General features: G+C 39.7%; 1 protein-coding gene across 6 annotated transcripts in view; it reads left to right on the top strand.

Annotated features, from left to right (window-relative positions):
• Positions 1–4,807, top strand: part of HACE1 (HECT domain and ankyrin repeat containing E3 ubiquitin protein ligase 1) — a 90,458-nt gene extending 85,651 nt beyond the window's left edge. For 4 of the 6 annotated variants that reach the window (XM_008139982.2, XM_054721822.1, XM_054721820.1 and 1 more), the window contains 2 exons: positions 3,418–3,531; positions 4,073–4,247. In XM_008139982.2, the coding sequence (XP_008138204.1) occupies positions 3,418–3,531; positions 4,073–4,175 (217 nt within the window). In that variant the 3' untranslated portion in view covers positions 4,176–4,247. Of the gene's footprint in view, positions 1–3,403; positions 3,532–4,072 lie in introns of all 6 variants that reach the window. The other 2 variants (XM_054721821.1, XM_054721819.1) reach the window with 1 other exon arrangement.
• Positions 4,808–15,078: the final 10,271 nt, after the last annotated feature.

Raw genomic sequence — 15,078 nt, 5'->3', positions numbered from 1 at the left:
TAGGTGTCCTATAGGGCCTAGTGGCTCAGTCTCTCCAGTCACCTGAGGTGAACACTCTTGGTGCACCCTTTTGTGGGCTGTGTGCACAGTCTTGTTGTAGTTGAGCCTTGATTGCTGTTGGTGTCACTGGGAGGAATTGACCTCAAGGCCAATTGGCTGCGAGGACCAGCTGTGTCTACAATGGAAGAGCTGCTGTGCACGAGACACCCTCATGGGGCAGGACTTGCTTCAGTGGGGCTTTGGTGTTCACTGAGTCTGCCCCTTGAGTGTGTCTCTTATGGATGTGAAGAGTTGTAATATGGTATGGTCTCATACTGACCACTGGGTAACTGGCTCTTGGATCTCCAAGGAGGTGCAAAGTCAGCTACTGCTTGGGCCACCCAGCAGGAGCTACAGAGAGATCTGCAGATTTATCTTCTTTGTATCGGGTTTGGAAGTCCCCAGACAAGGCCCAGCTGTGAAGTAAAGCAGGCTGCTGCTGGTGCCGGCCTTTGGCCTTCTTTTGATAAGTTTGGGGCTTCCTGACCCAGCTGCAGCTTGTTTGACAGGTTTTAGGCTGAGAAAGGACAGGCCATTCATATGAAAAGCTGCTGCCCACAACTTGGATGGGGTTGTAAATTGGGTGGGGCGGGATCTCAGGGAATCTCCAGGGCAGAGCAAATAGCAATGGCTGCCAGTCAGCCCTGCCCTGGGGAGGTCCCAGCACAGGAACAATGACCATTGCGAGCATCTCCATCTGAAAAAGCCGTCCTTGCATTCCTGCCCCGATGCCAGATAGTCCAGTTTCCTCCTGTATGTGTCTGGGTCCCCCAGAGTCTCGCCTGGCACTAGAGTTCAGAGCAAGCAGGAGCTTGTATCTCCCTCCCGATTAAAAAATCGGCACACCCGGGTGCCAGCCCATTCCGTACCTCCACACGTCCTACCAGTCTCAGTGCACTTTCTTCTTTACCTCTCTACCTCTAGTTGTAGTACTTCCACTCAGCCAGCTTTCCCACAGTTCTGGATGATAGTTGTGTATTTTAGTTGTAATTTTGATGTGGTTGTGGGAGGCAGCAAGTACAGGCATTTACCTATGCCACTATCTTGGTTCTTTTTCAGCACAGTTTATTGAAAAGACTGACTTTTTCCCACTGAATGTTCTTAGCACACTTGTTGAAAATCATTTGGCCATATATGTGAAGGTTTATTTTGGGGTTCTCTACTCTATTTCATTGGTTTATATTGTCCATCTTTATGCCAGTTCCACACTGTTTTGATTATTGTAGCTTTGTAGTTTAAGTTTTGAAATCAGGAAGTGTGAGCCCTCTGACTTTGTTCTTTTTCAAGATGTTTTGGTTATTCAAATTTCAACAGTTTTTTTTAACCGAACTGAATTATGGTTTGTACTATGAATCATGTTAGAAAACATTTTTAATATTAGTCTACTGTCTTTGAATATGCATTGACACCTATATGTTAAATGCTTACCATTATTCTAATTTATCCAAAAAGCACTAGAACATCTCATTTTAAAAACAACAAAGTTTATTCCAGGATCAGTTTGTTTAATCATGATATGTGTGTGTGTGTGTGTGTGTGTGTGTGTATACACACACACACGTTAGTATACACACACACACACACACACACACACACATATATATATGCTAACTTGAAATACTAATTTTCTTTCAAATGTAAACAATAGAATTTGAGAAGTTGTAATTACATCCTCTACAGCCATGTACCCAAGATTAAATTTTCTGGTGGTGTTTATACTAGTACATATTGTATTAGCCTTCCTGTGGTTTGACTATGTTAGGTGACATTAAAAAACAACAACAACATCTGATATTGTGAATCTCTGGAAAGAGAAATGTGAAGAATTTTATAGTATTTCCACTGTGAAAAACAAAACAAAATCCTTTTGACCCTAGATTCTTTTCAAACGGGAAATTATTTGGATTATATGTAAGATCCTCTGTTGCTTTAACCTTTTGCACTCGGATGTCGAGATGAAAATTACTCTTTGAATGTATCAATAATTTGAAATATTAAAAAATCCAAATAAATAAGTTTGTATGAAAAGAAACTCCAGTTTTTTATTCTACTGCCGCGCTTTGTAAAATCTGGGGTATTTAAAAAATTAAATCCCGAGTAGAATAAAGGAATCGAGAAAAAAGCAAGTGAGTGCAAAGGGTTAATCAAGCAAACATTTATTTATTCAGCAGATACTTAGTGAATGTCTACTAGATGCCAATCATTTTGCTAACCCCAGGGATACAAACACAAATACAAATATAACACACTTGGGCCCTCAAATCAGTCCCAGTTTAGTAGAGACACACATTAAATAAAATAATTGTACATGCAGTATTATAACTGGACAACCAAGGGGTCCAGGCTGCCTGTCATTACTTCAGCCAATTAAGCAGAGACAGGGTTGAATCACATAGGAATGTTCATTTCAATAATGCTGGCAGTATGGCAGAGCAGCAGGTCATCCACAGAAATCTGCCCTGTACCCCACCATAAGCCAACTGCTTATATTGGGTAGAAGGATAAGATTACGTGGGGAAGTAGGAATGACAGGTATAGGGAAGTGGGCATGGGATAATCATTACAGGTTACAAGTCACGTGGGCGGGGGGGGGGGGACTTACGGGGTGCTCCGGGACCAGATGACAGGTAATAGGGGCCGAGGGTTGTAAAGAGCAAGTGTCTCTAGGACTAGGTGCCATGAGACTGTAAATCTTTCCCTAATGATAGGCAGTTCTCACTAGGACCGTGGTCGGCAAACTGCAGCTTGCGAGCCACATGTGGCTCTTTGGCCCCTTGAGTGTGGCTCTTCCACAAAATACCACGGCCTGAGCGAGTCTATTTTGAAGAAGTGGCATTAGAAGAAGTTTAAGTTTAAAAAATTTGGCTCTCAAAAGAAAATTCAATCGTTGTACTGTTGATATTTGGCTCTGTTGACTAATGAGTTTGCCGTCCACTGCACTAGGAGGACAGACTGCATTCCAATGTTCGCTCCCATGTCCCAAGGTGTACAACTCTCAGCCAGGTTAGAATGTGCTTTCTCTAATCAGAACAGGACCGTCATGGTTAACAGAGCATGATTAATGTTTGTTATAATTGTAGCTGATCCCCAATATGTTCTATTTCTGCCCCTAACAGTATGCTAAATGAATAGTAGCGCTATGTGCTGTGGCTAATTGAAAGCATAGTACAGCTTATAGAAATGTGGAGGGTGTCTCCATGGAAGCTGGATAACTGGCCACATGGTGACTTTTAGTAATAAGTTGGAGTGCTACAGATGCAAAAGGATTATTTTGTCAGTGACCTAGAGTTGTATACATTCTCACTCTAACTTAGGAAATATATCTAAAACAGATTTTTTTTTTTAATGATTGCAACATATTAAGATATGAACTGTTAGTTCCAGGGTCCCACATGGTGGATTTGCTAATATCATGGGTGGAAGTGGACTGCAAAACTTTACAATCGCTGCTGTGCCATATACTCCAAATCTTCTACCAACTTCAAGCACATGGTATGTTACATTTTTTTATTTAAATGCATTTTGAAGTTTTGATTAATTTTGAGTGATCAAAAGTCTAATTACTGCGTTGCTACAAGAGTAGAAGGAATCTCAACAGTGATCTCTGTCAGCATTTTGGAATCACTGACAAATAAATAGTTACATAGTTCCTTGCTTTCCCCTTTTTTGGTAAGGAATATGTTTGAGGAAACTATCTATAATTTAATTGAATATTGTTCAACCAGCATTAAAGTTAAATTGTCATAGTGTCACTAAATTACACCATCATTTCAAATTAAATTGTTCTTGCTTATTTTTGGCTGAAAGGAACTTATTTTCTTCCACTACATTTGCAGGCTAAAGAAAACTGCAATGCAGCAGGGGCTTTTTTGCTTTTGTTTTTATTTTTTAAATACTACTTCAGGGTTTTCCAATTTGAATACAAATTTGAGAGGGTGGGTTTATGTTAATTTTCATAGTTTTCATTGCTAGACAAAACAATCAGAAATTTTACAGTTTTTCTATTTAATGGTGGTATATTTTACTTTTAAAGCATCAACATGCTCAAGTTACCTGAATACCCAAGTAAAGAAATACTCAAGGACAGACTGCTTGTGGCACTGCACTGTGGCAGCTATGGCTACACAATGGCATAGTGGAGTCTGGAAAGCTCATCTGACTGCTGATGCACAGTCCGAGTGGCAGAAGTAATTTAGGAAATGTCAACAGAAAAGCAGCCTCAAGGCAGCTCACAGGCAGGGCTGTTTAAAATTCATCAAGGATCAGGTTTCCTCTCCTGCCCCTTTTCCCTTTTATGTTTTCTCAGTTTGTGATACACTTAGAAAATAGAAAATCACAGTAGCCTTCATTTTAAAGAATGCTAATTGAAAGTAGTAGAAACTGTCCTTATATTTCTTTAATCTTATTCAAGATTGTGTTAAGGCAAAATCTTGTTCTACATTCCACCTCTGCTATGTAACTGTCTCGGTTAAAGGATGTTTTCTCTTTACTTTTCTGTATATTAAAATATAGTAGGACCTCCAAACTGGTTTGTCCTATTGCATGTAAAGTGCCATTTATATTTTGAAAAACTATTGTATAGAATGGATTAATTGAAATTGTGTATAAAACCACAAATATGTATTTTCCCATATTGAATCTATATTGCAATGATGTTTTCTAGCTTTTTAATATTTTACTATGTAATGTAAAGTTTAGACTGATGTGACTCACAAACAGCTGATGAAATGATATCTAATTTATATATTAAAGCTTATACTATATTGTATGAATTATTTGCATTTTTCACTGGTCAATTTCCATATATATTGTGGTCTCATAGTTTCTCTTGTGCCTTAATTTATATTTTAGGTAAGCCTAAAATATATTTTATCATTTTTTATTTTATTTTATCAGTGAGTTCTGATGACACACTTAAGTAATCTGATGTGCAGATTACAATTTAAATATGTAAGTTTTTCTTAAATTTGCTTTTTATGATTAAAACTAGAGGCCCAGTGCATGATTGAATCATGCATGTGTAGGGTCCCCTACATGCTTTCGCTTTTCGCGGTGGAGCTGGGTGCCTGTCCGCTGGTGCACCAGGCCTTTCAGAAGCCTCCGGCTCAGCAGAGGCTTCTGAAAGGCCTGGTGCTGGAGCGGACAGGCACCCAGCTCCCCCACTTTTGATGGTCTGAGGCCGCTGAGGGGGGCTGCCACGGACACCTGGCTACCCTGCCATTGAGAGGCGCAGCTGGGTGTCCGCGGCAGGCCCCCTCAGCGGCCACGGATCTGGCCGTTGAGAGGCACAGGGGGTGGGAGTCCCGCCCCCTGTGCCTCTCAACAGCAGGGTAGCCCCCCTCAGTGGCAGCGGATCCGTGCCTCTCAATGGCCGGATAGGCCACCCCGAGTCCCGCCCCCCAGCCTCCCGCCGCCCAATCGTGGGCATAGCGGAGTGATGCTAATTTACATGTTACTCTATTATTAGATAGGATGTTGAGTTCCAGTGAATATGCCTAATGTAGAATGTTAGTTTTTCAATTTTAGGGTGATCTAATCAGTTTTTATTTTGAAAAGACACACTTGAGTAGTTACAGCACTTTTAGGGGGAAGTAGGAACATGCACATAGAAGTGCTAATGAAGGAATTTATAATGCTTAGGACCTTGCATCTGGAAACCAAAAGTAGACTATCCAATAGCATATCCATGGAATGGATATGAGCAGCTGGTATATTTGTTACTGACAAATATTGACAATGTATATGTCAATACAGACAAATATTTATTGTGTATATATGTATTATAGACATATACATTGAAAGCTTTGCTAATTTATAAAGTTTCTCTAATATGTGTTTTTTTGTCCTTTTTTGTTATTGTGGTTTTTTTATATTAAAAAATCTTAACAGATGACATTAAAAATTAGGAATTATTTAAAATTTATTAGCTCTAAAATTAAGAGTCATATGCTTTATTTATAATAAATGAAGCTAATAATTTTTAAATTTTGGTTTTCAAAATTTAATTGTAAAAATGGTCATTGACTTCTGTCTTTTCAAATAAGTAACTGAGTTTAGTATTACATTGCTAATTTTTCATGTTTACAAACATTAATTTCCATTTATTGTTTTGTGCTACAAACATTATTTGTTTTCTTTTTTATTGAATTTATTGGGATGACACTGGTTAACAAAATTACACAGGTTTCAGGTGCACAATTCTACAACACACCATCTGTATACTGTATTGTGTGTTCACCACCCCAAGTCAAGTCTCCATCCATCACCATTTATACCCCTCTATATCCTCCTCCACCTCCCCTCCCCCGCAGTCACCATACTGTTGTCCCTATCAATGAGTTTTTTCTTTTTTTGCTCAATTCCTCCACTATCCCCCAGCCAACAACCCCCTTCCGGACTGATGTCAGCCTGATCTCTATCCATGAGTCTGTCTCTAAATTTCTGTTTATAATTATGCAATCCATTGGCTTTGTTGGGTTGGTCCTTTTGCAAGTATTTATGTATAAGAGATAATAAAACATTAAAAATGTCATGGTATTTTATCCATGAATATGAATATTTTTATGTAAACCTAGAAAATTTAGGGTTTATTCTTTCACATTGTCTTTATTTTTAAACTATAAGAATGTAGTTAACATGAAAATATTTTACATGGATTAAAAATATTATTTAAACTGGAGGCAGCAAGTCTTTTAAATTTAATCCACAATTTCTTCTGTGAGTAGATGGATATGTTGAGTGGATGGTCTCATAGAAAAATGATTAGAAATTTCTTTCCCTTTGGGTAAAAGAAGATTACATAATAGGAAAATGACTTCTTAAGTCTTAGAATATGTGGTAGTTCCATATAAGGAGGAAAACAGAATTCTAAAGTAAAACAAATGTTAGTCAAGGGAGCATATTATAGGTAACATTAATGAAAACTTACAGATGAAAGTTTAGTCAGTCAAATAGTCTGAGTGGATAGTGACCATGTAGTTAATAAAATCCATCTTCTAATTCATCAGAAAAACAAAATATAATATAATCTAAGGAAATCCAGCTTTAAAACAGTATGTTGAATACAGCCTATTCCATGTGGGTGTGAAAGTTTTAAAGTGTAGGTTACAAGTTGGAGGGCCAACCGATGATTCCCAGTTTGAGGAAGTAATGGAGATGACTTAACCACCAGTTGACCTTAGAACTGAACCTGGGCAATCCTCACCCCCTCCCCTGTCCTTGGAATGTATGTTCTACCCACCATTCCCACAGTGGAGCCATTTTCAAGGACATAGCCTTGAGAGAGCAATGTGTTAAGACCATCTGTAAAGTATATGTGACTGAGCCCAGTTAATGCCTCTATTTAAACTTAGAATTTGACAGGTGGGTGCAAGAATCTACGTGTCTTGGCCTGGCCAGGTAGCTCAGTTGGTTAGAATGTCGTCCCAATACACCAAGGTTGTGGGTTTGATCCCCGGTCAGGGCACATGTAAGAAGCAACCATGAATGGGTAAATAAGTGGAACAACAAATTGATTCTCTCAAAATAATAAAATAATAATAAAGATCTACTCATCTTGCAGCTGTCCAAGACAAGCCTCAGAACTAGTAGGTGCTTGTTAAAACTGCCACCTACCAATCGAGTGATCTGCCTCTTTTTTCTCTTTTCTTGCCCTCTGTTTGTATGGGCTGGTTTCAGATTTTACTGGGGAAGCTTCCAAAGTTGTGTACCAGCATTCCCACTCACATGTGTTTTATTAGTCATGCCAATTCTAAAATTTTAATGAGTTATCAACATTTTAAAAGACCTGGAGAGTTCATGCAGAAGTCCAGGGTTTGGCTTTTGAGAAATCAGACAAATCTAACAGCATTGAGCACAGACTCCTGGAAGGCATTGCTAGGAGACTGGGCTTGAGTGGAAGCTGCTTCTTTCAGTGACTAAATTTGCTCTCCAGTTTTCTGTTTTCTCACCCCAGCCTGCTTCACTAACATGTTACTCTTCTGGCCATTGACAGCATTGGAGTTTGCTGTTAAATACCTATGTGGACCAGCCCTAGTGGTTTGGCTCAGTGGATAGAGTGTCGCCCTGCGGATTGAAGGGTTCCAGGTTCGATTCCGGTCAAGGGCACATTCCCAAGTTGTGGGCTCAATCCTCAGTGGGGGCGTGCAGGAGTCAGCTGATCAATGATTCTCTCTCTCTCATCACTGATGTTTCTATCTTTCTCTCCCTCTCCTTTACTCTCTGAATTCAATAAAAATATATTTTAAAAAATCTATGTTGACCAGAAATGTTCCCCTGGAGTGTTAATTGGTACAAATACTTTGGAAGGCAATTTGGTAATATCATATTTTTAAAATGTACACACACTCTTTGGCTCAACAATTCCACTTCTAAGAATTTATTTTACAACATACTTGTTCATGTACATAAAGATATTGGTACAAGAATATCACTGAAGCCTTGTTGGTCAGAGAAAACTAGAAATAATTTAAATGTCTATCAGGAAGGGGTTGCCTATAAATTGTTACATCCATGCAATAGAATATTAATTAGTATTTATAAAGAATGACATGGAGCTATACATACTGACATGTCAATATTTCTAAAGTATGTTAAGTGAAATAAGGTGTACAGAAGAGTGGTTAGTGTGTAAATACAAAATATATAAGGTTATACTCAAGAAAAAATGGGGGCAAGAGACTGTTGCTAAATCTGGGAAAGCATAAAGTGGGATAACCATTTTTCACTAAATAACCATTTTTTTCCCTGTTTGTCTAAATCACAAGCCTGTGTTATTTTGTATATCATATATATAAACACCCAGTGTCTTTAATCAAGGGAAACAAGTATCAGTAATAGCTATTATTGAATCTATAAAATGGTGATAAGCAATATTTTCATAATCGCAGAACTTATTTTAGGGTGGTTAATTTAAAATCAGGTCCTTAATCAATCTCTTTTGCAAACAGTGAAAAAAAGGAATGCTCCCTTGCCCACGAAGCTCTATTTCCACATTGCGTGATAATTAGCACTGTTTATGGCTCCTAAAATTCTATGAATTAGAGATTTATTTGAATTAGCACCTTCTCTCTAATCCCCCCCCCCCAAATAACAAAAGTACTTTTTAATATACAAAAATCTGGTACTCATGGATTTGTGTACTAACTAGAAAAAAGCAATAAGTCATAATTCTACTCCCTAGCCATTGTCTTTCCTTCTAGTCTTTCTCAATGCACTTTTTTCCCATAGTTGAGTTCATAAAGAACATAGCATTTAGTATTTCCCTTATTTATTCAACATTATCTTTTAAACATTTCCCATCATTATAGCTTATTTGTAAACTAGAGGCCTGGTGCATGAAATTCATGCACTGGAGGGGGTGTCCCTCAGCCCAGCCTGCACCTTCTCCAATCTGGGACCCCTCGGGGGATGTCCGACTGCCAGTTTAGGCCCAATCCCTGTGGGCAGTCAGACATCCCTCTCACAATCCGGGACTGCTGGCTCCCAACTGCTCACCTGCCTGCCTGTCTGATTGCCCCTAACCACTCCCCTGCCAACCCGATCAACGCCTAACTGCTCCCCTGCCGGCCCGGTCACCCCCAACTGCCCTCCCCTGCCGGCCCGATCGCCCACAACTGCCCTCCCCTGCCGGCCATCTTGTGGCAGCCATCTTGTGACCACATGGGGGTGGCCATCTTGTGTGAGGGTGTGACGGTCAATTTGCATATCACCTCTATTATATAGGATGTTTTTTAAACAGTGGCATAGTCTATTCTGTTGTATGTATGCATTATAATTTACTAAACCATGTTTCTAAAATTAACACATTTCTAATATGTTTGCATTTATAAATAATGAGTGGTCTCTTAACACTAGTGATAGTCTGGGAGTGGTAATGTTTTCTGGGTTATTTGTCAAATTGTTCATCAGTTGCTCCATGGTTGTGGAATTACTGTTGGAGGAAGACTCAAGGAAGGGCTGTTGGAACACAGAACCCTTGTTGGTAGGTGGGACCGGGTAGGCTTGTTCCAGCAGCACAATTAGGGATGTGTGCCCTATCAGAGTGTAAAAAAGAGTTAGAAAGTGTGGTAGAAGGGTGTTTAGATAATTGCTTACTTTCAGTCTTTATCCCAAGAACAGGGGAGAAAATTAACCTTTTATATGACATAGCCTCATTCTCAGAACCCAGAGCTCAAGTATTTGTTATTACATTACTAGAGGCCCAGTGCATGAATTCATGCACAGGGGTTGGAGAAACTGCAGGAAGTTGGCCGGCAGGCCCCAATCTAGTTATGTAGATGTGCTGAGGTAGCGGCAAGCAAAGACCACAGACAGCGCGCCCAGAACGGCCTGAACACCAGCTACGCTCTGAGGTGGAAATACAGCTCTACTTTGCTGCCTGCGCTCGGGCTGCCTCACTCTCCCTGGGGTGGAGTTGCTGACAGACAGACAGGTTGCCTGTCCTACCTCAGCTGCACATTTTCTCGGGGTTCTGCCCCCAAGCATGATAGGTAGCTGACTTCAGCCAATTGTGACACACCACCATAGGAGCGCTAGCCAATCAGCTGTTGGGAGCCTGGAAAGGTGCGGGCCGAGCTAGAAGTGGCTGAGGGGGGGGCAGAAGGGCAAGTGGCATGATGCGGTGGCAGAGGTAAGATGATGGTGGTGCTTACTTTATGTCTTCGCAGTTAGACTGCTGCCTTGCCCCTTCTGCCCCCTCCGAGCTGCTACTCTGTCTCGATCAGCGTCAGGGTCGCTCTCCTACAGGCTTCCCAGATCCAGATTCTCTGGTGCCTGGAGCCTTAGCTGGGGGGTGGGACCTGCCTGGGGGAGGTACCGTGGGAGGTTGGCTGTAGGAGCATACTGACCACCAGGGGTCAGCTCCTGCGTTGAGCGTCTGCCCTCTGGTGGTCAGTGCATGTCATAGTGACTGGTTGTTCTGGTCATTCAGTCATAATGGTTGCTTAGGCTTTTATATGTATAGATATAGTTTAGCTACATTAAGGGTCACTTATGCTCTTATCAGTTAAACTAGAAACCCCTAGATTCCATTTATAGTTTCCCAAAAGTGGATTTATAAGCTTTGATATAACAGCTGTCTCTGAATGGGTAGGTATCTAGCTAATATTACAATTTTGCTTACTTTTACCACAATTTAGGCGTATCAATACAAATCAGTCATGATTTTTTTTTTCATGTGAAACATGCTTCTCTGTTCTTGTGCACTTCCACAGTTATTAGTCAACAAAATTTTATTTTTAAGGTTAACAATAGTAACAGAAATCCCAATTTTACATTTTGATTGAAGCTATTTTAATGTGGAAAAATTTCTGTTAAAATGTCCTTTGTGAAATTCTTAGGCCCTAGTTTATGATTACCTGCTTATTGCTCCAATGCAATTTGGCATAAATTTGTTTAATTTATTATAATCAGTCCTTTCATCTCACAGGTCAGAAAATTGGAGTCCAGTGAGGTGGTATATGGCTTAAGGTTTCAGGGTTCCTTAACTAAACTAGAATTTAGAACACAGATTGTCTGATTCTTAGTCCACGAGGGTTTTCTTTACTCCATGCTGTCTCTTTATGACATAACTGCATTATAAAAAGACTCTTTTAGGAAAACACCTGCAGCCTATTAACAGTCATGTATGATAAGCCTTTTGGGAAACTATAACTTAATAAGCTAATAGTTAAGAGTGATTAATAGGACTATATTTCTTCTTTCCCACTGTGCAACAATAAGCTAGGGTGGGTATTTTACTATCTCAAAATGAAAAAGAACAGATGTATTGTCAGATCATAGATCATGGACAATCATTAACTTTTATTATCTTTATAAAATGTTAAATTTTAAGCATACTTGGTGCTTGCTTGGAAATATGTTGTGCATCTAATGTTGCAAAACCATTAAAACCATAAGCAATATAATGACTAGTGCCGTATACTTGTGTGTGAATGGAGTCTCATTGAATGCAATGGAGGGGAAGTATTCCTGTGTGGTGTTGAATATACATTTAGTGGAGAAAACTTCAAATCAAGTCAACAAATTCCCTTAAATGCCTTGTATGTATTCAACACTGGTTTAGAGATTGTGACCCACACGCTACCCTCAAAGGAAATAAAATTCAGTTGGGCAGATGGAAGGCATATTTGAAACAGCTTTTAAAATTGTGCAGCATAGCATATGATTAAATATAAAAGCCAGCTTCAGAAATGTATTAGTGTGGGGAAAAGAGGGTTTTAATAGAAACAGTGTTCAAAACTGCTTCCAATATTTGACCTAATTGAATCATTAAATTGCCCTCTGTATTTCAAGACTAATAAATTGATCAACCTGTTGATTGAACAAATAACTGGAAAGGTTAAAAATTATAAGCTTACTGTTAAATAAGGCTCATGTGTGTTAGTCATTGAGTTTTCAAATTTTTAATGAGTGAATTATTAGCTTGCTTAATTCTAGGTTCTGGTCATTCCTTGAGAATTCTGATCTGGGGATTTCTATTTGGAGACTGTTCATATTCCAACCATATTTGAGGGAGGCTCTCCATTTCTCTCAGAAGAGTGGCAATATCTGGTTGTTTTTGAAAAGCTTATAGTAGGAGTGGGTAGGAGTGCTTAAGGTGGTGTCTGTACAGTGTTCTCATATGGTATATCTATGAATAGAGAACAAAAGCAAAATGGATTTTCTTATTCCAATTCCAAAATTCTATATGCAATGGCCTGCTTGACATCTTCACTTGGATGGTTATTAACAATCTCAACCCTTAAATGTGTCCAGAGAGGCTATCTTGTTTCCTCATCGTCCCTCTGCCATCTGTCACCCTATCCCAATTTTCTGTGTCAGTAAATGGAGACCACCACCCACCTTCATGTTCTAAGATCCAAACCAATAAGTCATTCTTTATTCTTCTCTTTCTCTCATGTTCTACATCCAGGCCATCTCCAACTCTTGATGAGTTTATCTGTCGCATATATCTTAGTCACCTTTTGTTGCTCTGACCAACCCGCCATCCTTAGACTGCAGATGGTTTAACACAAAAGAAGGCAGTAGAGCATCATGGTTGGAATACAGACTTAGAGTTAGACTGCATAGATTTGAATTCCAGTGTTTCTACTATTAGCTGTTGTCAGGAGTAGAAAGTGAAATAAGGAAAGAGAGAAAGCCAATACAAGGGTGTCCTATGAATTGATCCACTGTGGGCAACTGGGACTCAAGTCCACCAGGAACTTTAGAAGAGCTGGCATCTCACAATTGTCCACCAAAAGAGTGAAAGACGAGAGCATTTATCCTTCACACCATCGATCAAAGCTTCCCCAGGAATGGCAACTTCCCTGTACTTCAGGATATGCATGCTTGAGTGCCTAGTTAGTTTCTGAAGACATCATGACTGACATCAGAGAATCCCAGGTCCAGAGAGCAAGAAATAAGAGATACAACTGAAGAAAACACTACCAGATTATACTGGTCACTCTCAATTGTGTAATTGCACTATCCGATGTATTTTAGGGCCTGATTCTTATGACTGTAGTTTCTACTGGCCCTACACTCTACACTCAAGCACAAATAGTGATTTGTTTGTGTGTTTTGTGATATTTTGCTCTGAGCTTTTATCCTTTGGTAGTTTATCTGTGGGTATTCTTTAAGAATTGATTTTAAGGCTTTAACCCCTTTGGGGTGGGGTTGCTTCTGATTCTGCCAGGCATCTAAGTGTACTACCAATCCAGAATCATTTACCATACTCTTAACCTAAAGTTTGTTACCACTCTAGTACTGTAAATTTATACCAGAAACCCAAATGAAGGCCTGTTTTTTGGTTTTGAATTCTTAGGAGAGATTTTTCCCCCCTCATCTACTAGCACTAGGGATTGAGAAAATAGTTTTTTCTTATTATTTCTAATGTACAAAGTGAGCTTGTGAGTCATGAGGTCTCCAATTAGACTTTCACCTGGTGACCCTGTGAAAATCAAAGATCTAGGTAATCAGAATCAGTGACTATCAGAGTAAAAATTGACTTCAGGGTTCAGCTTGTCTCTCTGGGTAATTAAAGAAATTTTTAAAAATTGATTTCAGAGAGAAGATAGGAGAGAGAGGGAGGGGGAGAGGGAAGGAGAAGGAGGGAGGGAGAGAGAGAAAGAGAGAGAAACATTGATCAGTTGCCTTCCATTTCCACTTGCGACCTGATGGGGTATTGAACCTGCAACCTGGGTATGTGTCCTGACCGGAAATCAAACCTGCCACCATTTGGTGCATAAGACTATGCTGCGACCAACTGAGTCACACCGGCCAGGGCTGTCTGGGTAATTTTTATGTAATTTTAGGTACATCCATTTTCCTTCCTGACTTTGCAGCTTATTAACATGTTTAAAGAAGTCCCCCCCTCCCCCACCACCCTCTTAATTTTATACAGCAATTTTGGGTATTTTCAATGGGAAGGTCAGTCAGACTATCTACACTATAATACTGCCTGAAATGGAAATAATCATTACTGCTTTTAAGTCAGAAAAACTAGTAAAATTTCTAACAATTCTGGAAGTCTCCAAATTTATCATTATTGCTACACAATAATCAGAGCATGGATCCATCCACGGAAGGGTGTGGGTTGATTTCCAGTCAAGGGAACACACCTGGGTTGCAGTTCATTCCCAGGCTCTCTCAAACCGTGCGGTGGCCCAGTAGATATGTCTCTCTTACATCGATGTTTCTCTCACTCTTCCACTCCCTCCCTTCCACTCTCTCTAAAAAGCAATGGAAAAAATATCCTCAGGTTAGGATTAACAACAACAACAACAACAGATAGGAGGTGATTAAAAACAACAACGAACTTTTACATTTGGAGGAATCAAGCACATTGTTGATAAATGCTTGTGAGGACAGTGGGTTATGTAACATGAAGCCCAGTTGATGTAACATCATTAAACATGAATTGACATCACCACACACAACAGTGTGCTTCCCCCACCAGACCAAATGCAGTGATCATGCACGAGAGGCTGGAGTGTGTGGGTCGGCACAGGAGTCAGCTGAATGTACTTATTCCTCTAAGTACTTGTGACACACTGT

This window comes from Eptesicus fuscus, chromosome 10 (genome assembly GCF_027574615.1).
Source record: "Eptesicus fuscus isolate TK198812 chromosome 10, DD_ASM_mEF_20220401, whole genome shotgun sequence".
In the NCBI taxonomy this organism is placed as follows: domain Eukaryota; kingdom Metazoa; phylum Chordata; class Mammalia; order Chiroptera; family Vespertilionidae; genus Eptesicus; species Eptesicus fuscus.
This window is presented reverse-complemented; position numbering and strand designations above follow the sequence as displayed.